The sequence below is a fragment of the Halyomorpha halys genome, unplaced genomic scaffold, assembly GCF_000696795.3.
Source record: "Halyomorpha halys isolate HHAL.00 unplaced genomic scaffold, Hhal_1.1 Scaffold708.1, whole genome shotgun sequence".
Taxonomy (NCBI): domain Eukaryota; kingdom Metazoa; phylum Arthropoda; class Insecta; order Hemiptera; family Pentatomidae; genus Halyomorpha; species Halyomorpha halys.
In genome coordinates, this window is record NW_027113783.1 from 369,522 (window position 1) to 394,227 (window position 24,706).

The 24,706-nt window shown below is 28.6% G+C and overlaps 3 protein-coding genes across 12 annotated transcripts in view; 1 reads left to right on the forward strand and 2 right to left on the reverse strand.

Moving 5' to 3' along the window:
- The window catches only part of LOC106685535 (outer dense fiber protein 2), a 19,992-nt gene extending 10,901 nt beyond the window's left edge, over positions 1 to 9,091 (reverse strand). For all 6 annotated transcript variants that reach the window (XM_014428276.2, XM_014428275.2, XM_014428279.3 and 3 more), the window contains exons 1-5: positions 9,001 to 9,091; positions 8,088 to 8,203; positions 5,101 to 5,226; positions 2,735 to 2,881; positions 795 to 950 (exon numbers count right to left, since the gene is read on the reverse strand). In XM_014428276.2, the coding sequence (XP_014283762.1) occupies positions 795 to 950; positions 2,735 to 2,881; positions 5,101 to 5,226; positions 8,088 to 8,183 (525 nt within the window). In that variant the 5' untranslated portion in view covers positions 8,184 to 8,203; positions 9,001 to 9,091. The remainder of the gene's footprint in view (positions 1 to 794; positions 951 to 2,734; positions 2,882 to 5,100; positions 5,227 to 8,087; positions 8,204 to 9,000) is intronic.
- A 3,184-nt stretch (positions 9,092 to 12,275) lies between these two features.
- Positions 12,276 to 20,845, forward strand: LOC106685537 (uncharacterized). Its single transcript, XM_014428280.3, has 8 exons — positions 12,276 to 12,462; positions 13,682 to 13,782; positions 13,852 to 13,885; positions 13,957 to 14,075; positions 14,150 to 14,266; positions 16,117 to 16,204; positions 16,891 to 17,079; positions 19,591 to 20,845. The coding sequence occupies exons 1-8, from the start codon at positions 12,396 to 12,398 to the stop codon at positions 19,689 to 19,691; spliced, it is 816 nt and encodes a 271-aa protein (XP_014283766.1). The 5' UTR covers positions 12,276 to 12,395; the 3' UTR covers positions 19,692 to 20,845.
- A 114-nt stretch (positions 20,846 to 20,959) lies between these two features.
- The window catches only part of LOC106685520 (uncharacterized), a 13,833-nt gene continuing 10,086 nt past the window's right edge, over positions 20,960 to 24,706 (reverse strand). For 4 of the 5 annotated variants that reach the window (XM_014428240.2, XM_014428238.2, XM_014428239.2 and 1 more), the window contains one exon: positions 22,040 to 22,859. In XM_014428240.2, coding sequence (XP_014283726.1) covers positions 22,548 to 22,859 — 312 coding nt within the window. In that variant the 3' untranslated portion in view covers positions 22,040 to 22,547. Of the gene's footprint in view, positions 21,188 to 22,039; positions 22,860 to 24,706 lie in introns of those variants that run through there. The other variant, XM_014428241.3, reaches the window with a different exon arrangement.

Below are 24,706 nucleotides of genomic sequence, written 5' to 3' on the forward strand. Positions count from 1 at the left end.
TATATATATATATAGAGAGAGAGAGAGAGAGAGAGAGAGAGGTTTATGAAAGTATAGTGCCATAGACAGAATAAGACAGCATAAATAAAAATATTGATGTCAACTTCTACATGGATAGCTCTCTCTCTGCCCAAAGCTCTGGAGAACAGATGAAGAAAAGATAAACCATTAAATGGAAGGTTTATTTCCCTATGGTTGAGAAATTAAGTATTTCAATTTAAAGTACTAACTATAAGTCAGTGCACTAGCAAGTTAGAGGAGGGATTGAAGAATAACCTTATAACACTCAACATTGACAAACAAGGAGTGATAGAGCAACTAAGCAGTGATATCACTGATTCAAAAATGTTGGAGAACTCTAAATAACCTTACCCAGTATAACAATTTGAGAGTACACATAGTTATAATAAAACTTTTTTTTATAATTTTGAAATAAAAAGCTAAAATTATTTTATCATCACTTTGCTATAGAACATACACATGGAGGTTTCCTAGCCCTCCACAATCTTTCTGTCAAAGACAAACTGAGAATAGGCTAATTAAAGTTGTTGTTTTTTTTTTCAATAAGTGTTATCTTCAACACAAAGAGAGAAACCCTGGTGATACCAGACCATCAAATGCTTTTATGACATCCAGAAATGTACCAGTTATGTAAGCATTAAAAACTTAAAATAGAAAAATTTACTTAGAAAAGCAGTTATTTACTCTTGAGGTACAGATTGGTTTGTTAATTAACTATGTTAATATCACAACTTAAAATTATAAAGGTATCACTAGCATAGGAAATAATTCACCTTGGTATTAAAATTTTTCAGAAGGCTATCATACTCTTCCTCTAGATTTTTTAATTCGGTTTCTTCAACCTTAACTGGGGCTTTCTCTTTTGGAGCTTCGGGGAATATTCCTGGTGTTTCTGTGTGATGTAGTTTCAATGTTGGCAAATCCTTCATCTAACATTTTAAATAATATTAAGTCTTGATATGAGGTCATAATTATTCATAAAAATAAAAGAAAAATTTCAAAGAAACAGAAGCTATTTCATCCTGTTAAAGTGAGATTTAAAAATTCATTTTTTACTGTATACATGTTGCTCTGTGGCAAATTGTGAATATATCAATTGTTGAGCTTGAACCTGCAACGGTTTTGTAACAGTCGGTAGGTTTCCATCATGTTGTGTTGTTTGTTCTCACTACACTAAGAACGTTTTATGTTATTTACCCATAACTAATAAAACAGTAAGAACAGTAAAAACATTTTATTTGTGTCCGCCACCCCCGCATTAAACAAATCCTATCCAAAATATTAAAGATTTTATCAGTACAACTGTTTTTTATCCCCTCGAAATAAAAAATCATGTAAATATAACAATAAATACAAGTGAGTAAAATGCTTACATTTTTCTACATAGTACTACTTGATATTTGAGGTTTCCACGTACTGGTTCCTTTGTTCTTAGAAATGAACCTTGGGAAGGTAGGGATATAATCAGATTAGAGATAAGGGTACCACCCCTTGCACGCAAAGAACCCAAAAATAACTAAGGCTAATCCTAAAATTAAACCTTATACCACTATTTACATATGGATTAATTTTACATATGCTTAGAACCCTACCCGGCCACCTGGTGGGAAGGAGGATAGTGTGATGCTCTGGAAGAAAGGATTAATATCAGTATAGTAAAAATCAACAAAGGTATCATTTAAGATCAGATTCAAAAGATTTCAATCTTCCAATAATTCAGATTATAGAAAAGTCAAGAGATATTAGCCATTAAAATTTTACTACATGGGGAAAGATCCAGGGGAAGGATTTGTAGTATTTTAGTATTTCTCCAGATATATTGTAGTAGTAAACAGCTGGTGGGTTACTCACATGACTTTACTAATCTCAAGGTCTGATACAAACATCATTTACTCCATTTTTGTTAATATTAGACACATTTTTTAATTAATTTACTTTTCTACACAAATCACTTGTCTGTTTTGCATTGTATTTAAGGGATTCAATGATCGCAGTGGATAGTTAATAAATGCCATCGGTAATAGTGGTATTATAGTCAGGAGCATTCTATTTTTATCAAAAAAAATTTCATCAGGTGAATTTTCCTACCAAATGACACATCAATTGCTAATGAATTTGTAAATGAATCAATTGCATCTCCTTACTAATGCACGCCATATACATGTATTATGAGAAGAATACAGAGCAGTCTAGCTATATGATATATTCTACTTATATCGAGCAACATTATAAAATTAGCTAAAACTAGAAATCAGTATGGGATTTACATTGCCACCCGTATTAATGCATATGTCATTTCTCAATCACTACCTATATGTTGGCCAAAGTATTTGTTGAAAAGATAATCTGAGGATTGTCTAAAATGAAATATAGCATTCAAGCTGAATGATCCCTATAATACTGATTTTTCTGCAGCAATGGATGAGAAAATGAGATAAGCTTGTAAATAATAAATAAATAAAGTTATAAAAATACTGCTTTCTAACCAAGGAGAATGCTGCATATAAAATAATGTTTCAGAGACCATACATCTGATCTGAAGATCTTTTCATAAACCATACATTTATTCTAAGAATCTACATAGGGTAGTAATTAAAAATTCAAATACAATCCTTGCTAGGATGAAATCAAATAGAAACCAGCTGAAATTTATGATATCTAAATTATGACCAGAATAACTTATTACATATTCCTCAGCTCATAGATCACTTACTCCTTTACAAGCATTCTCCGCTATTGCTGGTGCTGCACAGTGTAACAGCCTTTTTTGCATTTCTAATTGTCTTCTTTCTGCCTGTACTGAGCTCAACTCAAGTTGCATTGCTCTGACCTCTTGTTCCATAGAAGCCACAGCTATTTCCTACAATAATACAACAATTTGTATTTGGAAATCATCAAAACTAAAATTTAAAACATGAAAATACATTTAACAACAAAAGAAAGAGCATATTATTATAAAATACATGCACACATACATACATAAAACACATTGAGTGCCCAAGTGTTTCCAAACTGCCAATCTGAACTTTCACTTGAGGCCATTGCAACCTATTGTTCTGGCCATGGATTTGGCCTTCTAAAATAGTTATATAAACTTGGCCCATTGGAATTAATTTTTTTATTTATTTATCCCGATAGCTGGGTCAAATAAAACTGTCAAATCTAAACATTCTAACATTACAGTTATAAAAATAAAAGTATGCCTAAGAAAGAGACAAATTCATTCCAGGACCACCTTCACAACGTTCAAAGGAGCCAAAGCAGCCCCTAGACCACTAATAATCCAAGTAACATAAATTTATAACAGTAATATTATAAATTGTTAATATAACATTTTTTGTGTTAAACAAAACTTTTAAAAAAAATGTAGACCTCACTCAGAAGTTTGAAATTTTCTTACAATGATCATATGGTGATCAATGTATTTAAGATGTTTCAGCTCAGGACAATGGCCAAAAGAAGTTAACAATGTCTGTCTGTGGCATCAATACAAAAATAATGCATAAAATAGAGGGTATTCTTCATGAAAAAAATGTTGAAGAATCATAACTAAAAAATTATAATAACTCATCTCTCCACAATGACATTTTTAATTAGTCTACAGTCATCTTCTGATTCAAAAATTAATCATCCTTAAAACACAAAGTCAGTGGGATTATACTAGAGTTGGTACAGGATCCTTGAGTAAAGTAGTATAAGTACAGGGAATTCATATCCAAACTAGTACATGCGTATTTATAATATATTACTTTTACTCAAAAAAAGTTGAGTAAAAGTAAAGTAATTGTACTTATCATTTAGTACTTTGGGTACATTACATTACTATTTTGAATAATTTTATTTGTTTTCGCTGTTTTTTATTACAGAAAGAACTACTTGATTTCACTTTGTACTCACACTTTTCACTAAACTTAAAAAGCTTAGAAGAAAAAAAAAACTGGCGTTTATGCGAGAACAGTTGGCAATGTAATGTACCTGGGTACCTGACACTAGCTTACCATTGTCATAAGTAAACAAAAAGCTGGTTAGTACCAAGGCTTACAGACTTAATCATCTGCTGACATATCTTAACCTTTCTCTCCACCTCAAATTACAGTTATACGGAAGTATTCTCAGACCGACCCTCCTCTACGGTAACCTATGCTGGCTAACATAGCACACACAACAGCAAAGAAACACCAACAGCTTCAGGGTAGGTATTCTGAGACTTATTGTAAAACATACTTCATTACAAAGAGCGAAAACTAAATACATCCATATGACACTTGGACTGCCAACAGTGACGGAATATAACTTTCGGAGGCACATTCTTTGATAGCCTTCAACACTGCACTAACCCACTAGGCATTAACACCGACAAGATGCCCACAAAGTTGGTAAACACACATTAACAGTCTCAGACTCAGCTCCAAAAGAGGTTCCATCCATTATTGTTTCCTACTCCCCAATATATCAAACCCTATACATCCATGGGACTTTTAGAAAAAAAGAAGTATGGTAATTGTAGAATATGTACATGCTTTGACTTAATCCTAACAGGCAGGATCATTAAAAATCATGAAATATTAAAATAATAAACACAGGTTAAAATCTGAGGTGCTGTATCATGTATTATTTTTTGTTATTTACCATCCTACCCTAACTTTTAGAAAATGTGAGGGTTTGCTTTATAGAGATGTTACTTACGCTATTTTTCTTGATTAAAAAAAAACAAAAACAGGGTTTTTAGTGTTAATTTACTAAAGAGTTTACTACTTAAAAATGCCCACTCAGTATTTCATCATTTACAATAAAATTAAAATATAAAGAAATATCCAGTACAATATCAATTATTTTCCCTGAAATAAGTCTTAAAGATTTAATTTATCATTCATTAATTTAAAACATGTTAAGACAAATAATTTGTGTTTTAACAATGTCATATGACAAAAGTATAATTAATGATGTCAGTTTTTATCCAGTTGATATTGTAAATAAATCAGAAATGAAAAATTTGTTTGTTACTTCTTTTCTTACAATCTTAGATAACATTATTGTTACATTAAACAATTGATTCTTAACAAATATCTAGTTTCTTACTATATCACCGGCATCCTCCCCTGGGACGGGTAGGCCCATTTGCTTCAAAATATCTCGTTTACAAATTGGTCCTTCATTGCCACCCATGGCTCTATTGCATCGAACAGGCCCTCTCTGCCCATACTCCTTAAAAAACAAATTACTATTATGTAAAGCATAATCAGTAGATTTAAAAAAAAAAAAAATTTTTTCATAGCATCAATAATTTTTTTTTTTTATTAGGCAAAGAAAAGCATGAAAAACAGAGTTTAAAGATTACCAATGTAAAAATATTTTCGAAGATAATTATTTTTTTAAATGACAATGTATTGGTTATTGTAACATGTTTATTTTATTTAATTAATTACTTTAACATGCTTATTTTCCCAAGAATGGTATGTTGATCTAGTCCATACCATTAAGAATTAAGCATCATCTTATTTGAATCATATTTGTTTATAATATTAATCTAAGCAGATTAATAATAAATCAGATTATGTGTAAAAAAAAAATTTAATTCAAAAAGTTGAATGATTACAATAAAAAAATAAACTTAACAAAGGAAACGGAGAACAATAACTTGATCAGATTTTTCGAAAAAAAAAAAAAAAAAATGAAAAATAGAATTTTGATGTTGAATGGACCAAGAAATATAAGATTAGCAATAGATGAACAAAAATATATAAACTATTTCTATCCGATAAGTATCATAAAAGGATACCTGTAATTTTGTTAGTATTGAAAGTATTGTACTGTAAAAATTAAATATTCAAACACAATTAAATTAACCAAGAGCTGAAATAGAACCTTTAAAAAGGATGACACCCCAGAATATACATTTCCACATAAATCTACAAACAAAACAGCAAATTTATGCAATGAAATGAAGGATAAAATAGAAGAGAATAACAATTCAGGTGTGGCAAAAAAATAAAGGGTTGTAGTGAGCTATTCTGGAGTATACTATGGAGAGAGTGATCAACACATAAAAGACAAAACATATCAGCATAAGAATGATTAAAAGATAAAGGATAATACAAAATACAATGCAATAAAGGACATAACTCTGATTTTGAAGATGTAAAAATCTTTTATGAAGAACAAAAATTGATTTAAAAGAAAACTATCAGATGCTAAAACTATCACTAGCAATAACATAAAATATGTAAAATTCAATCAGCAAAAACTGTTTTAGAATATTCAAAAGAAAGAAAAGGTAAATTTATTTAACTTCTACTAAATTTAATAAAAATGAGATAGAAAATTGAAAATAGATATTTTTTTCCTATTGTTGAAAAAATGTAAATCATTATTCTGGGACACTTGGTCCTCTAAGAATAACTATTTGGAACATTTTTAGCAGCTTTTGGATATATACATTAACTTTTGGATATAATTACATGAATCTGTTACAATATTTAAATTAAATAAAATATTAACAAAAATACATATGTATCCATGTTTATATTGTTTTCTATTATTCACAAGTTCACAGAAGTTTGATAGTCTAGGAGATGGATGTTGGTGTTTCAATGAAGTTAAGGAGGAAGCGGATAGGTATGGGTAAGGAGTTCCAAAATGAGGAAGCTCGAACAGCAAAGGATTGTTCAAAAGAGGCAGTTCTATAAGATAACATTCTATAAGACATAAAGATAATAGTAAAGTAGGTAAGGATCTTGTGTTTAATAGGTGAATGGATAAACGTGGGATAAGGAGGTCAATGATATAGGAAGGTTTTTTGGTTATTAGGAATCGGAATATAAATGTGCCAAGGAGGTATTTTCTCTGGCTACTGAGGTGTGAGATATGAGAACGTCTGGGAATATTGAAAATGAATCTATGAAGCAGTTCATTAGTCTTTTTAGTCTATTTTTTTGTTCAATGGATAACCCTCCTTACACTAGGTGTCCGTAGTCGAAATGTGGGAGAATACTAGAAGGTGACGGGTACTTTATTGTTATTTATTATCAATTAACATTGTTGAATTTTTTAAAAAATCAGAAGGTGAATTACAAATTAATAAGATAATTTTTAAAGATTATTTATTTTATGAATTTTAGAAAAAATTTTCAACAAAAATCAGATGTTACCAGATGAGTTATATATAAAAATGTATAAAACTAATATGAGTTTTTTATCCTGCCTTCAGGTCAAAAATTAAGCACTATTGTGTTTTGATTTTTACCTTAAGATAGGATAGAAAGATAAAAGACATTGTAAAATAATGAAGGCCAGAAGGTGAAACAATAACTATGTTTAATTATATGCAGAATAAAGTGTTTTAGAGATTATTGTTGTCATTAAAAACAAGGTAAAAAAATAGTTTGAATGGCTAGGGAGCCGAAACATTACTAAAAAAGGTGGTATATTGAAATATATATTTTGTAGAGTTTTTGTAAACACAGAATGTAGATTTAAAAATGTGGTCCTGATTTCTTATTAATCTATTAATGTTATAAAGAAATTTAAATTTCTGCTTGTAAAATTATATATTTTATATAATACAAGTGTTATATAAATTTATATATAACTTAAGTATCGGCGAAAGCAAAATGTTAAAAAAGAGAAGAAGGAATAAGATCTGACACACTTGGACTGCTGTAAAATTCTGACCATTTTTTCAAAATTAATTTTATCAAAAATGAACAAACAGAATGTAGGTTTAAAAATGTGGTTCTGATTTCTTATTAATCTATAAATATTATAAAGAAACTTTTTATAACAAGTGTTATATATTATATAAACATTGACTAAATCGCCAGATTTGAGAGGAAAAGGTAGTTCTCTATAACCAAGCACTATGAAAAGGACCAAGTCTAAACCTCAGGTTCTTGAGGTAACTAGCTAGGACAGACAGAAAAAGAAGAATCAAATTATTAAAACATCTTACATACTATACTGTGATGTTTCAAATCACAGACTGCAATTAAATACATAGTTCAATATTCTTTTTTTTTTTTTGTTTCCTTTTGTTTTTATAAAATCATTATTAGTATTCTAATGTTTACCTGGATCTCATTTTGACCCCCAAGTCCAATATTTGGTAAAGGTAGGTTCAGCTGTCGGTATAAATCCAGCTTACATACAGGAGTTGAATCTGACATTATGGTGACTGGTACACAAACTGTTAATCAAACATTAAACTATATATTCTGTTCAATGACATATTCTTTTTCGTACACCAAGATTACAAATAGATTCCAAATGGAAATTGCAAATTAATTTAGTTCAGGCAAAATAAATAAACATTTAACTTTTTAATTTAAAAAAAAAAATGTATAAATAAACATTTTATAAAATAGCTTATATTTTGTAATATTTCGGATATATTCTTTGTTATTAACAAATATGTATACATAAGTATTGTAATATGTATACAAAACGTAGTAAATGTTTGAAATTATAAAAAATAGTGCTTACTCCCTAATCCACTTTTGTTATCATGCTCTCTCTATCATACTAAAGTCTTAAAACTTATACTAATTTTGGTGAAAGCTACTATAGAAAAACTCTCACTACAGACATGTAACAAATGGGAGTACAAAAACTGTACTATTTCAAATGCCAGTTTTTTTATAAATCTATAAAGTTAAAACAACATGAAAAAAAATAAAAATAAAGGCACCTGAACCCTAGAATTTTTATGAGATCATTTTGGTCATGAGGATCATAATTATTCTTTTTTCTATTCATAAATAACAGTTATTAATATTTAAAATAATTAAAGGCAATAAATATCATAAAAGAGAAGCATTTTTCAGATTTTGTGGAACAAGCTACATCTTTCCAAAATCTTTTTTGAAATTGATAAGCACTATTTCTATTTCATGAAAAAATGTTTACATGTTAATTAATCAAAAATTAGAGTTTGAGAACTAACATAAAACGAAAGGTATTTCATTAAATTTACCAATCACTTACATAATTTAAAATTAAAAAAATGAGTTGTAATAAATCACTAACTTTCTTCAATTTTGACATTAAATAATAAATATAAGCATATGTAAAAACGTTATCATACTGTTTCCATGGTAACTTGATTAAATAAATAATATAATAAATACGGACTATTAAACTGAAATATTTTCCTTTCAAACGATATCTTAATAAAAAAGACAAGAAATGAAAAGTTTCAAACAGTGCAGAACTAAACATAGCCTACAATTACAAATACAATGAGAAAAAAGTGTATTCAAGAAATATGAGTTTTTTCTTTTGAAAATTATTAGTTTTAATTATTGAGAAGTATTAGATTTCTTTAGATTCCCAAGAGAAGGAAATATTTCAGAAACCAGTTTATAGTAAACTAATGCAACTATTCAAAATTTAACTTTTTTATTTGTATTCCATTCTGGAATAAAGCTTAGTGCTTTAGAGCAGTTTTTAGTAACTAAAATGCATTTTTAAGTAAGACTAAATTACAAGATTAAGATTTTGATGAGAAGCTGAATGAGCAGCTCCAGTTAATTAAAAGAGGGATTTGATCAAACTTTTCAAAATTTAAAAACAGTTACACCATATCCACTTGTTGTAAACAATTCCATCTTCTCATCACATATATTATCTATGATCAATTATCTTCTCATCATTATTATTTTCATAATTCTACATAATTTTCTCCACTATCAGGCATAAGACAATATCAAATACAATTGTTGGTTCATCCACCATATACCAATCAGGCACACACTGAATTGCTGAAAACATGATTACTTTTTGGAAGATCGTTGATTGACTGTGAGTAATTAGTAAAAGGAAGATGGTCCAGGTGCAGTCAATAACTCAAATAGTTAATAAACTATTCATTATGAGCCAACATTTCACCCCACCTAGCAGGGCTAAAAAAGAAAGTGCCGAAAATAATGTGAAAATTTATTTTAAAAAATTTACTTCGTCCATTTTTATACAAATTTTCACATATTTTTAGCCACACCTTAGTTTACTTTTAATTCATGTTATCTTATTCTCTTACTTTTAAATAATTTTAGTTGTTTCTACTTTTTTTTTTCCTTGATAAAGCACTAATGTATTGATAAGCATCCATTTTTGTTAACTTTTGGAAGCAGCAATAAACATAAAATTAGTTCATAGAATGAATTAGACAGTTTTTCATGGTGCCTAATATACTTTTCCAATGATCTGTTCACAAGCAACAATAGTAAATTTGGTCTTAACTAAATTTTCATTATAAACTCTATATTATTCCATAAACACATCTTCTTTTTCCTAGAAGCTAAAACTTATTTGTGCGATGGTAGTCTATGGACGACTAAGCCGAAAATTGAAACAAGTGCAGCCCAGCTCCACTCCTGACTTGAGAAAAAGGGGACCACCTTGAAACATATGTGAAAACCAGGTTGGGTAAAAGAGTATTTTGAGACATTTTTATTGTGCATTTAATTGCTAAACTCTTCCTGTATATACTGAAACATCAGAAAAAATGAACAATAAGACAGTTTTAACAATATATCCTCATAAAAATACCTGTTACCAAATCTCCCACAGGCCACCCTAAGACTCTCGCAGCCTACCTGTGATCCACGAGTCTTAGATATGTCATAACATATATTTTGTGAGAACTTTTATCTGAATCTTTTTAATGTTTTCCTTCTCTGATGTTTGAGTGTTAGTTGAAAGGTTCTATTGATAAATGCACCTATAAAACTTCCAATTTCTTAAGAGAACCTATGTCAGGAGGTGGATGGTTTAAATGTGATTCAATTTCTGGCATAGAGGTCAGCAGACTTTGTCTGGTTTGGAATCACTGCACTAGTAAGTCATGGCCTCCAAAATCAGATTTGGCTAATTGCCTTGGTTTTGTGCTGCCTCCTTCCAATTCCACAGTGTTGTCCCCCATACTCAGTGTTGTCCTGACATCAAGAGCCCTCCATTTTGCCATCATAGTTTTGGTCTTCAAGCCAACCTTATCCTTATAAAATCTTCTTTAGGATCTCTAGGTCACACATTCTTGATACATGGCTTTTGAAAATATTCCCATAGTTTTTATGGATGGGAAAAAAATTTCCCATCTTTCTAATAACTCTAAGAGTTTTGAAATAGGTAAAACTAAAAATGATAAATAGTGCTCAAACCAAAAGATTTCATTTCTAAAGACAGCAATATACTTGATTAAATCAGAGAAAAAAATAAATAGTCTGTCTTTCGTATGATGACGCTCTTTCCAAGCTGTCTCTGATGGATTTATGAAATTGGCTGAAGCAGCAAGAAAAATGGGGCTTGAAGTGAATGCAGAAAAGACCAAATACATGGTCACAGAGGAAATCCCCAGGCCCGGTGAAGAAATCAGGATCGGAGGATATACTTTCAGAAAAGTCCCCGAGTTTGTGTATCTTGAATCGCTCATAACTCAAGACAAAGTTGTGGATTCCGAAATTAAACGAAGAGTCCTATGTGCCAACCACTGTTATTATGGCCTCAGTCTATTCTAGGAGCCTTGCCTTGTCTAAGGACACCAAAATCTATCTGTATAAAACAATTATTCGACCAATTCTTCTGTATGACTCGGAAACATGGATTATCTCCAAGGCTGGTGATCTTGGAGAGGAAGATTCTCCATAAAATATTTGGAGCTGGGTAGAGGCTGTTGCAGAAGGCCAGGACTCGACATCGAGTTGTGAAGCCGAGTTAATAATAATTAATAAATACATATTTACAACATAAGCTCGAATTAAACTCATCTAATTAACAGAAAATCATTATAACAAGAAAAAGTCTAGTGACTAATATTTTATTATTTTGCTCTAACTTTGTAGTGATACTGAAGAATACTTAATATTAAGGAATAATTTCACAGATCTATTAAAAAAATAAAATATATTTTATGAAAATGTTTTCAACAATTCAGTCCTTGTAGAATCAGCATATCTTGTAGATAAAAATCAAATAAAGTGCAAACTTTCAAAAAATGAATTATAAAAGGTTTGTTATTTACAAAACTTTATTTCAAATGTTATAGAGTAACTTCATTCAGAATGTAATATACAATGATCCTCATGAAGTGGACCAATTGAATCTTCCTTGCTCTGAAAGGCCTGAAATTTTAACGTACATAATAAATAAATAGCCAAGATGTTTCAGAAAGTGTTTTCGCACTATAATATATTATTTCACAAAAGTAATTAGATAGGTATATTACTTATTTTTTAATATTAATAGAATATATTACATTTAAATAAATTATGTCTAATAAAGTAGAGTAACAAACTGAAAGCTCTAGCCAGCCTTGACCTCGTGAAACTGAAGGCAACTGGAGCATCAGCTGCTACACTAACTAATACATCCTCTCTTTGATTAGGATGTATACTCAAAACTCAAAAGGCATGGATTGTTACTTGTATTCCTGTTTCTTTCTGACAATAACAGGTGATGTTCTATACTATTTCTATACAATTTATTAACTCAGTCAATTTAACAATTAAAAATAAGTACTATTGGTATCTTTGGTCTCAAATGTGTACCAATTTATTATTAACTGTCAATATTATACATTTATCCATCAGTAATAAGTGTTACACATAAGCCAAAACCTTTGTTTTTATTAATATATATAAATAATCTAGTGTGTGCATTCATTCAAATTCTTTATACCAGACACATAATACAAGGCAATCCACTAGGTATTGTTTCTTAAGTAATCAACCAATCATTTGTGTTAAAATTGTAGTTTGATATGAAATCCTTTTCAGAAACAAATTTATTGAAAACCCCTGTAGTAGTTGAATTACTAAAAACTATGTTTTCTAAAATTACTAAAATGGCACAATACATTACAATATTTATTCTGAGATAAAAAAAGTAACAAAAAAAAATGAAGTAATGGAAACATATGAATAATATTTAGAAAGAACAGATATTTAACTTATATTCAAATAGCTTTTAAACCCGCCTTTGCTAAGTAATGAACTTGTTTAATCCAGTTATCTGTAAACTCTTTTCATCATCAGTATACTCCACTGCCAATAATATAAGAGGTTAATATCAACTAAAATCAGCTACTATAATAATATTAAGTAGGTACATAAGTAAATTTGTGCTATTCTCCTTGAAATTATTTTTATATTATCCGAAATTTTCTTTAATATATTTTATCCACATAACATCAACAGCATGTTCCTTTATCCAAAATATTCTTATGAGTTGTTATTACCTATTTTATAAAAAATAATGGTCAGCATCAGTTCAATGTACCATTAGTAAACTACCAGATATAACCTAAGATTGGATCGTTCACAACGATTTTGTACCCAAATAGTCAGATACTATTACATCTATTATACCTTAAATAAAAGGAATAATATTTAATTTTGATTCAAAACTGGCCATCACAGAACCAAGTTGAAAAACTAAATGTTTTCAATTATATTCTTCTGTGACATGTACCATATAAATACTTTTCACTTCAAATCATTACTGAACTTTATAAAAATTCCACCTTTTTTTTTTATACTCTACTTTTTTAAATTACTAATTCTGTACAAGTCAAATATAATTGCTTAATATAATATAAGTAAGCTAAATCAATATTACTGCACCATGAAATTTTTATTATATAGGCATTTTGTAACTGTTCTCTTTCAAAAAGCTGGTTTCACGAAATCTACCAGAGCTGGCTCAGTGAAGCTTAGGTATGCTTTAAAGCCATCAGAAAACTTGAAAAGCCAACCTTCATCTAGTCAATTACAAGTAGGTATCTATATAAGTGAGTAGTTGTCTGTCTTTCATTTCCTAATAAAAAAAACTTGATTCTTACAGAATAATTTTCATGTAAAACCAGGAGAACCATCAAGTGAGTAACTATTTATATTGTGATTCAAATTTATTATGAAACTCTATTTGACAGCATTTTACTTTTCTTAGATGACTTGACCATGTTACTTCCACTTTATCAATTAAAAAAAGGAAAGAACCCATGCATTTGGCTCACAGTAGATGCCATTCTTAATTTAAAGTACTTAACTACTCTACATAAAGAACAGGTAAAGCTCATTATAAAATAAAGTATATATTTTATTCAGCACCTAAATAATTTTCATTATTTTTATTTTAAAAGGTCCTTGACATATATGTACCATTCACCCCTAAAATTAGTGGAAATTGCAGTGATGAACTTGAACAAAATATTGCTCTAAGTTGGCGAACATTTGTCCTTAAGTGGAATTTTATAAAGGTATAAATTTGTCAATGTATTTTTATAAAATAAGTTTTTTTTTCTTGAACGAAGTTTTTTTTTTCTTTCCACGACGATTGATCAAAGCAGACCTTTTTTCAACCAGTTTAGAGTGAAGTAGATCCGTTATTGATTGACACATATTCAAAAGTTTAAAATGCACAATGCCTTGTATATCCCACCAAACAAATACAAGAATTTTTTTTAGGTGAAGTCCAAGTTTAGGCGTTGGAATAGGTTGTTGACTTGGGCTTAAAAATTGTTTTCTTCACTCACTGTTGATATAGAGAACCCATTTTTCTTTGCCAGTAACAACAGTTCAAGAAAAGGATCTAATTCTAATGGAGCCAATAATGAAGTATAGATAGTAACGTGTTGAAGTTTTTGCTCTGTCTTTAAATAATGAGGAACCCAAATCCCACACTTATTGACCTTTCCCAGTTCTTGGAGATACTATAGTGATATGGATAGTGGTAGTGTCCAGTATTGTGGCATTTTCCTGAATTGAAAGTTGTGAATCTGATTCCACCTAAAATTTCAAAATTTGTATACCATACAGTGTCTTAAATGAGTTCCCATGCTTCAAAAATAAAAAAGAACAATAAGACTTGATTAAAGTTCAATCTTAACTTAAAGAGGAATGACGCAACACTAAATTGCAAAAAATATTTAAAGATAATATTCAAAGTAAGAAAATCAAAACAAAAACATTCTTTACAAAGAACAAAGTAAAGAGAAAAACTTTTTTGTCAAACTTATTTTCAAATTTTGCAGAAAAACTTCATCTTTTGGCATTTATTTCCATAGAACCACTTCTAAAATTATGGCTGTAGTAGTGATAGAAAATGATAACTGTAAGTCAGCAATCTAGTAATAAATTTAATTTTTAAAGGATTACATTGAAATTAATTTTGTTTTCAATTTTTTGATTTTTAAAATAAGAAAAATATTATTATTTTTTAATGATAAATTCTCTAAGCAAATAAAATACAAAAAAATGCATATTTAACTTAAATTAACTAATTTTTTGTGCATTTCTTTTTTTTTTTTTTTTTTATGAATTAAGAATTATTATACTTTTTTATAGACGATTTTTGAAGGAATGATTAGTTTATCTTTATAGAAATGAAGGAAGTCATGGTTTAATTTTAATTAATTTTCAAACTTTTGAACTGGCCCTATTTCTGATTGGCTTTAAAGATTGATAACATGGAATGGAAAATATAATGCTCTGTTGTCAAACTGTCAAGGATAGTTTGATTGGATTTGGTTGTAGTTCAGGATATCTGAAATAATGAGCATTTATTTGAAGTGGTAAAAAATTGGAAAACAAATTAAAATATTTTCTAAATAAAGCATTAAAAAAAAAAAATACCTACTTATTGCTCACCAGGAAAAAAAGAGAATATTTTAAGTTTTATTTATGTAGTTTCAACCTGAATGTGGTTATCTAAAAAAATTTCAAATAATAGAGTAAAATGAAAAGTGTAACTGTTCATGAAAGTTTTCCTGTGAACTTTTAGACAGTGATTATGATCCACCCATCATATTTTCTTTTGGTTTCAAGTAAAATTCAGTGTTATGGAGTTGTGTCACTTTTCTAGTAGGTCACCAATATATTATTACCTATTTGGAGCTGTACAACATATTCCCTTAGTTTGACAATTAATAAACAAGATAATCTTACAAGTAATTTTTATTAAATAATGAGGAAAAGAGTTTATTTATAATCAATGACACATAACACATAGGTCATGCTAGCAAGCATTTATTTCCTAAAACATATATAATTGTATAAGATTATTATTTTTTGTTTGCTTTGCTCTCTAATAACTTATTTATTGTTTTAGCTTCCAGAAAAAGGATGGTGGTTTGTTTCAAAGATGGAGCTACAATGTGATCCATCAGACTTATTTTATGAATTTATTAATGCCGAAGGTAATATTTTAAACTTTAACACAAAATACTTTCTTTCGTGGTAAAGTATAAAATTTAAATCGTAAAAACTGAAAAAATGAATCAGAAAGATTAATTAATTAGCATTGCTACCTATTAAACCAACTAATTACTAACTCCTAAGATTATTCATATAAAAATATTGCTTGTTTAATTCTGTTCATAGCTATACAGGTTTTAAGAATTGATACATACATAACGACTTATTGACCACGTTCAATTAATAATTTTTAATGCTTATTTTAATCACTCACAATTTTAGTTCAAACACAGAAATGTTTTAAAATATGAAGATGGTCAAGGTTGCGGTCAAAAAAGAACAAAATAGTTTTCAACTATTTATTTTCCGACGTTTCGCCCAAATTTGCAGGGCTTCATCAGGGCTCTTCAAGACGATAGGTTAAACAGACATTCAATATCATTTATATATACAGTAATGTTTTGTTCTATCATTTTCAAAACTATGGCTAAACATTCACAACTGGTGATCAGTCAATAGTTGACATGCTTCATGTATGTTGAAGAAATAAGATGAATTTTGTTTTGATTCAGAACCAAAATGAAAAATTACTTTTAGGTTTTGTTCATTATAAAATATTTAATATAGTATGAAATATAATATACTGAAGTTTTCAACTTACTATTTTGTTTATATTTTATTACCGTAGGTGTTTCTTATACTCTTTCCTCTGACACAAACACTGAACCTTCGATTGCAGCACCAATTGGAAAGTCATTTGTCTGTGACAGAGAAATAAAAGTTGATCTAAGCAGCACTCAGATCAATATGGTTGCCAGCCTTTATATGAGAGCTATGGTAGTCAGGCCTTTCATGGATAATAAAGACTTTGGACAAAGTAATAAGATTATTTTATATTATTAGTTATAATTAATTATTTATTGGTTCTTTAAATAACACAAAGACAATAATATGGATAGTAAAAAACTGTTTTATTTGTATTTACGTCCTGTCAAATACAAAACTGTCAATCAGCAGATTGTAAGTGACATTACAAATGAAATGAAAGGCATAAAGAACAGCACCCAGCAGGTATCTCTTCCTTTGCTTGGTTTACATTCTTATGTTAGCAGATCCCTCAAACATGCTCTTTTTATTCTCCTCAGGGATGAAAGTCATGGCCATTTGTTCTATTAGTTTATTTTGGTGTCCAACTGAAGAGCTTAATCACAACCGTAAATGATTATATTGCATCATTTTTCTGTCTTTTTTGGATATTCTGTATTTTTGACCAACTCACAGGAGTCAGGAATGCCTAACATTTATAACTCGGTTTCCTTAGAGTATAAATGAAAGAAAATGCCAATATTTTACACTATGTTCAAATTGATGTATTAAATTATATTTTTCAAAAAGGGGAGCAAATTTTATGGGTATCTAGAGAAACTATGTAAAACATTCTAAAATTAATTATAAGTACCTTGGAATCAATAGCTAATGAAATTTAAGGTTACCATGATCAAAGCAAAGAACCACTAAAAACATGTTAGAGTAACACAAGAAGAAAAATATTTTCTTTGAAAATTCTATGAAAAAGACTAATGTTTCTTTTTTCATACATAATATACATTTTCTTTTGAAATAAAGTAGACAAATTGTTAAAAATATATCAAAACATAAGTTTTTATTCAATATGAATAGAGAAAGAGAGTAAACTCAAATTAGGTAATTATTTTTTAAATTGATTTGAAATTATTATTTTATTGAAAGGATATTGATTGATTGAAAATTAGAAACAAGTAGACCTTAGGTGTAGACTTCATCTATTTCTAGTTCTATTCACTATACCTCAGAAGATCCACTCCTAGGTCAGCAGAGAGAGAAAATGCAGAAACAAAAGGCAATTCTGGATACAATAAATGGAATTAATTATTTTTAATATGTGGAATTGGAACAAGAAGTTTTCACGGTATTATAAATTAAAGTACTTAATTAGAAACATAAACATAACCACACCAAGTATAATATATTTATGCTACTGAAGCACATACTACCAATACAAACAGATTTATTGAATAAAAGCAAAAAAGGGTTCACTGCTAACAATATCAGGACAGAGACATTGAAAATTAAACAATTATGTATTGAATATTATGCAAAAAATTAAAAAGGTTGATTAATATTAATGAGGTAATGATAGTTGACTGTAGATTAATATGTGGATAAGATGTTGAGGGGGGGGGAGGAGGGAGGGGAAGAGGATGGTGCAGTCAGCAAATAAACAAAAAATTATTTATTCGTGCCAACGTTTTGACCTTAATTTCAGGTCTTCATCAGGGCTAAAAAACAAAAAGAGATAAAACCATCATTCAGAGAAACATAAAAATTAAAACAAATTTAGAAATATACATAACGATGAATTGAAAATAAAATAGTTGATTAATAACCATGGAAGTAGATAGATAAAAATTTGTTTTTTAGCCATGATGAAGGCCTGAAATTCAGGTCGAAACGTCAACACAAATAAATATTTTTTTGTTTATTTGCTATTATAATAATTTTAACAACATAAACAGACAGTGAGGTATTTTTTTAGATGATCATGACCAAATATGTTAAATAATGTTCAGACAAAAAATAATTAAAGTAAATTACGTACAATTAGGAATTGCAGAAACATGATTAAGAATAATTAGTAGAAGTCATCTTAAACAACAGAGAACTTTAATCAAGATTCAAATACCAAGAATATGATAAAAATTATAAAATTTCTAGTATTTTAAAGTTTAAATTTAAGTTTAGATTATATATATTCAATTTTTAATTATTTTTATAAGAAATTACATCTCTTAAATAACCAATGCTTTTTCCTATAGTCAAATATTCTGGACATTTTCTGACAATAAATTTATACCAGTAATTTCAAATTTAATTTTACCATATGTATTAATATTGAATTAATAACTTTTAGTCATATGTGTTAATTAAGAAATGTCTCCATAGCAACCCAACAAGTACAGCATAACCATAGTAACAAGACACAACATTCAGATGAATGTTATAAATGTATGATAATAACATAACAATATGCACATTCTTACACATATTAGCATATTTCCTGAATGTAAAGTTCAATGGCCGTAAGCAAATTTATCTGTTTCAAATGGTTGCTTATGTTAGTAAACTGTAATATAAATATTTCTACAACCACAATATTGACTGATTAGACAGTTAGTACTGGTAGAGGGAGATTAAATAAAAAAAAATTTTTTTAAAAAAACCTAATTTAGACAGTTTTTTAATAATGAACTTAATTTTGGATTAGGTGTAATCAGATTTAATAATTCACTTTGAATATCAGTTGACATATTTTTAAACATTTATTATAATTGTTTTCATTCTTTTTTAGGCTTCTTTTGCTCTAGTATTGGAGCAGCTGATGAACACAGAGGAAATCCAACGGCTATAGGATGCCTACTTGTGTTACTTATTTCAAGTTATATAGGCTAATCAGAAAGATAATGAGTAACAAATTGATACAATATCAGTAAAAAATTCAAGCCATTTATTTTGAGTATTGAATTCAGTACAAGGAAAAACAATACTTTCTTTCCAGGCCAGCTGAAAATTTATGGAACCAATTTCTTCTTATAAATTCTATGAATCGACCTTCATAGTTAGCTATATTTTAGTTACAGGCCTTTCTTCTTAATAGAAACCAGAAAACTTTACGTGATAGGCAAATTAAAATCAACAAAGCACAAAATAAGCCCATCTGGAAAATAAAATACTTCTTCACTCAGAATATAATTTAAGAATTAGGAAGAAGTGCTAAAAGTATTTTCTTAAAAATGGTATTCCTAAACACAACTAACCTGTGTTTTAAACATACTAAAACTTTAATATTTTATTTGATGTCTACTGAATTAGAATATTAACTAATTAGTTTTATTTTAGTAATGTTGATTATACATTTATTACCGAAGTAATAAACCTTATTGTAACATTCACAATTAATAAAGGTTTGATAGATTTAAATATGTAAATAATTAATATAAATAGTTTATTTTTTAGCCATACTTAAAACAATACCAAATATGTATATAACAATTCAGTTTTATCAAAGAAAAATGGATAATTGAAGTTATACCTCTACAATGAACAATATTTTTTCTATAGATAATGGTTTTGTTGCATTGTCATAATGTTAGATATCGAAGTGTGTTGATAAAGATATTCAAGCTAAGTTAAAAAAAAAAAAAATAGGAAATACTTAGTGTGAATGTAGTTTGTCAATGCAAAAGAGATCAATCAACTTCACTGCAGGACAGCAATCTGAACCCATACAAAACCTCTGCCGATCGATATTTGGACATAAGCCATTAATGAATACAAAAAGCAGAGCTAGGTCTCCTGACTATGAGAAAGGAAAATATTTCTTTAATTAACTTTTAACATATATTTATATTAGTTTTTTAAAAATTAGATTATGAAACAATTGAATGCCTTATTGCTTCTGTATTTAAGAAATATATGATTTTATCAAATTATACTATTAAAATGGTTAGTAGCCAATGTCTGTGATATTCCTAATTATGTAACTTTTGTATTCAATTTTATTAATTAATAAACATTTGATCTAACCAGAATTGATTAGCCTATCTATTTTTACATTCACTTGCCTATATATAGAATTTATATTAAGTGAATATTTTTGAATTTTCGACGGAAATACATGTTTTAAGGTCCCGTGGGTCAAAATAACCTAAAATGGTCAGTGTTCGTTTATTCGTACTTGTTTATTGGCTACCATGGTTATCCTATCTTCGATAACTAAAGGAGTATCATTTATTGCACTACCAATTCTCTAGGCCAGTCCCTCAACCATATAGCTTGTTGTTTGGGAACCGATATGAATATATACTCTTCAGTCAGTAGTTGTCACAGTGGTTTGCTTTTTAGCTGCCTCAGAAATAGCTCCTTTACAAGTGGTAAAAACATAACCTCTGAAAAATCACCTTTCACATTAGTTATTAGTTTTATGATAAATTATTACTATTATACTAGTATTATTACGATTATAATATTAATAATAGACACATTCAAAAAGTAAACATATATCCCAGACTGTTTTAACACATAGAAAGATATGATTGAATAGTAAAAGATTAAAAGCAAACGTTATATAATTAATGAGGTTTGCAAGATGGTAGAGAAGGTGTAGCTGGTATGAGCCAAAGGCTTCAGTCCATGGTCGCTCAACAGTTGGGTGCAAACATGGGAAGATTACTAACTTAGGAGTTGTTTACCTCCTAGATTTGACAATTCTGTTCTCCATCTACCTTCTTGAATCTCCCTAACCTTTCTTTCTAGACAGTGTTGCCACAAACAGATCATAAAATATTTCAACATTGTTATAAAAAACAATTTGTGATCGACATTGGTAATGAACCCCCTTTTTGCCCCCTCCAAACCAATAAAGGTAGTTCGGATATGTTTCAGTAGTATTTAATCAGCTAATAAGAAATTTATGAATCAAGTTTTTTAAAGTCAGCCAAATTGTAGGAAGATGTTTTTTTCTCTCCTTCAGCTAGAAGTTTGGAGAAGATAACACAATAGTATTTCCAGCTAATTAGAAACATAGGTGTCAAAAGTTTCATCATTTATCACATTAAACATGAGGTTGATAAATATTTCATTAGACAAGTATAAGGCATATTATTGAAAAAACAAATATTAAAAGAAGGAAATGCCGAAATAAAACATCAACATCAAACAAAAATAAAGAGTTTAATTACAATAAAAAAGTAATTACCTTAAAAACAAATGTCTATAGATAATTACTTTAAGAACAATAATTTATAAATTAAGCTAAAACTATTGTTAAGCGGTGAACATATACATAAAACAAAAATATTTTACACGCACTCTATATCATCCTTTATGAATTCAGAATAAGTGTTGTAAAAGATTCTTTCTTGATATAATCAAAAATATTATAATTTTTTTTTTCTTACTTTGCCTAATCAATTGGCATTTCATTTATTCTGAATAATTGCTACAAAAGATTGTTTCTCAATGTAATAAAAATTATTATCAAATTATTTTGCTTTATCAGTTGACAATTATTTGCTTTATTATTATTAATTTTGTAATAAATAAATATGGCTGAAAATTAGAAATATTTTTATGTAAATTAAATCTAAAATGTTAAATATTAAAGTGAAAATAAAAAATAAATAAATAAAAAGTAATGACTTTTAGAACAAATATTTATAGACTAAGATAAAACTATTATGAAGTAGTGTAAAACAATCATTAATGTACGCAAAACAAAAATATTTTACATAAACTCTATTACTTCCTTTATACATTCTGAATGAAATTCAAAATATTGGAAAGGTTGAAAAAGTTGACAGAAGATGTAGGGAGTGGAATGATATTAGATATTCCCAAGAGTGCTTGCTTCTGTGACTGATGGAGCCTCTCGGCATAGAAAGGTAAATGTCGCATGGAGAGCTTGCCACCATTGGTCCCAGCTTCAAGACAGCACAGTGCCCAAACACTTCCTTTTCCTTTTGTGATCCATCTCCTTAATTCATCTAAAGCTTCCCTCCAAGCAATCCAAGTTACAGTGCTTTCATCGTTTTTGTTAAAATAACTACCAATCCAAGCTACCTAAATAGGAAAAAAAGGAACTAGGGTTATAAAAGAAACTACTGAAATAAATAGATCCTAGTTAATTTATTAGAAAATTAATTACAAATAAAGAAAAATAAACCTTCATTACTTGCTAGTTGTAGAAGCCACCTAAACTGACTTGGATATGATCGGGTGAAGTTAATAATAAAAACATGAAAAATAAAAGTATAATCAAAATAAAATATAATGATTAAACTGAACAATGAAAAAAATAAACAAATAATAACTAAATCAAATAAAATACTGTCTGCTATTCCAATAGGTCAGAGAAGATAATTCTTGATACAAGTAGGAATATTGTTGTGAAATTGTAGATGTAGCTTTTATGAACAACTTTTTAAAGTTGGTGGTGTCCAACTTTAATTGAATTAAATACTATATTGGCACTCATTGGACGCAGTGGCTGTATTACCATTAAAATTACATATTTAAGCACCACATAATTCATGCAGACAGGGTCTGGTAACAGAATCAGACAAACTACCAATGGCCACTAGACAGCTGATTTAAAGCTGTATACTGTTGACATTTGCTAGGCAATGCCAACCAAATAATCCCCACCGACTGTTATTCCTACATTTAAATATTATAATACAAAATATGAATACATCTGTTTCCTTTGAAATTAAAATAAACTTCTAATGAAAATATTACAAATAAAATGTAGATAAATTAAATAATTTAACCCGAAATCAATAATTACAAATTAATTATTGAACTTGGCATGAACATCAGTATTGTGTATAGTCATGGTGTCTCAAGAATCAGTGCTATGGAGATACACAGATAACAAAAGTTTGGGAAACATTGATCAAATCCCCTGACTTTACAAAAAACTCCAAACTCAGTGATTTTATCCAAATACAAAAGTTTCATATCATTCAATTTTTTCACCTCAGTATTCCATCTTGTAAACCCTATTGGCATGAATAATTGCTATAGAGTAACATTTATGTGCTCTTATATTACTGTAATTTCAACAATATCAATATATATATATATATATTGTAATAATAATAAATTAATTATAAAAAATATTAATAGTTTTAACTTAATTCTCATATCTAAAGTATAGATTTGATGGTGACAAGGTCAAATATGTAAATAGGATTGGAGTTTTATGTACAGATGCTTGTAGTTATGTTTTTATTTTTATGTATCAACGTTAAATATTGTTCATTTGTTTTGTTGAACCAAAAAGCAAGCTAACCAATTTTCATCAGTAAAATGTAGTCTCAAAAGACTTTGCTAAAAAGCCAAGATGGCGGTGCTGTTTCTGAAGTCGGTAGAATCACTACCATGTTGAGAAGATTCAAATATTTCCAACTTTATTTTTCTTCCTATCATGATTGAAATTATAATACATTTAAGAAAAAATAGAAGTTAAGAATAAGTATTAAAGAATAATATTCATAAAGAAAATCACAAACAAAAACTCAAAACCGTTGTGCTACAATCGATGTTAAGAACCAACACCTATAAAAGAGGAAGGAACAAAGCTTTGTTTGGATCACTTGTTGTTTAGGTGAAGATTATATAAATTGGTTAGTTTTGCTCAACCTAAAATTAAATACATTTGTAAAAGTAGATATTAATTTAATTAAGTGTTCTACTGATAAAGCTTAGTTAAATTAAAGAAAAGCATCTTTTCTGATTGCCTAGAAAAACAAGCCCTGAGATTAAGAATCTATAATAATGTTATAAAATTTAAATAAAATTCTCCTATCGGTTCAATAATAAAGCTTTCCATTTGAACCTAAGCTATACTTTAGATATGATAATAAGTAAAAACCATTAAATTCCCTTATATTTATTTTTAATAC

Coding starts and splice junctions, on each gene's coding strand:
- LOC106685537 (XM_014428280.3), top strand. CDS start 12,396: ATGTATACTCAAAACTCAAAAGGCATGGATTGTTACTTGTATTCCTGT. Junction 12,463..13,681: donor TTTCTTTCTGACAATAACAG/GTGATGTTCTAT, acceptor TCTTTCAAAAAG/CTGGTTTCACGAAATCTACC. Junction 16,205..16,890: donor TGAATTTATTAATGCCGAAG/GTAATATTTTAA, acceptor TTATTACCGTAG/GTGTTTCTTATACTCTTTCC.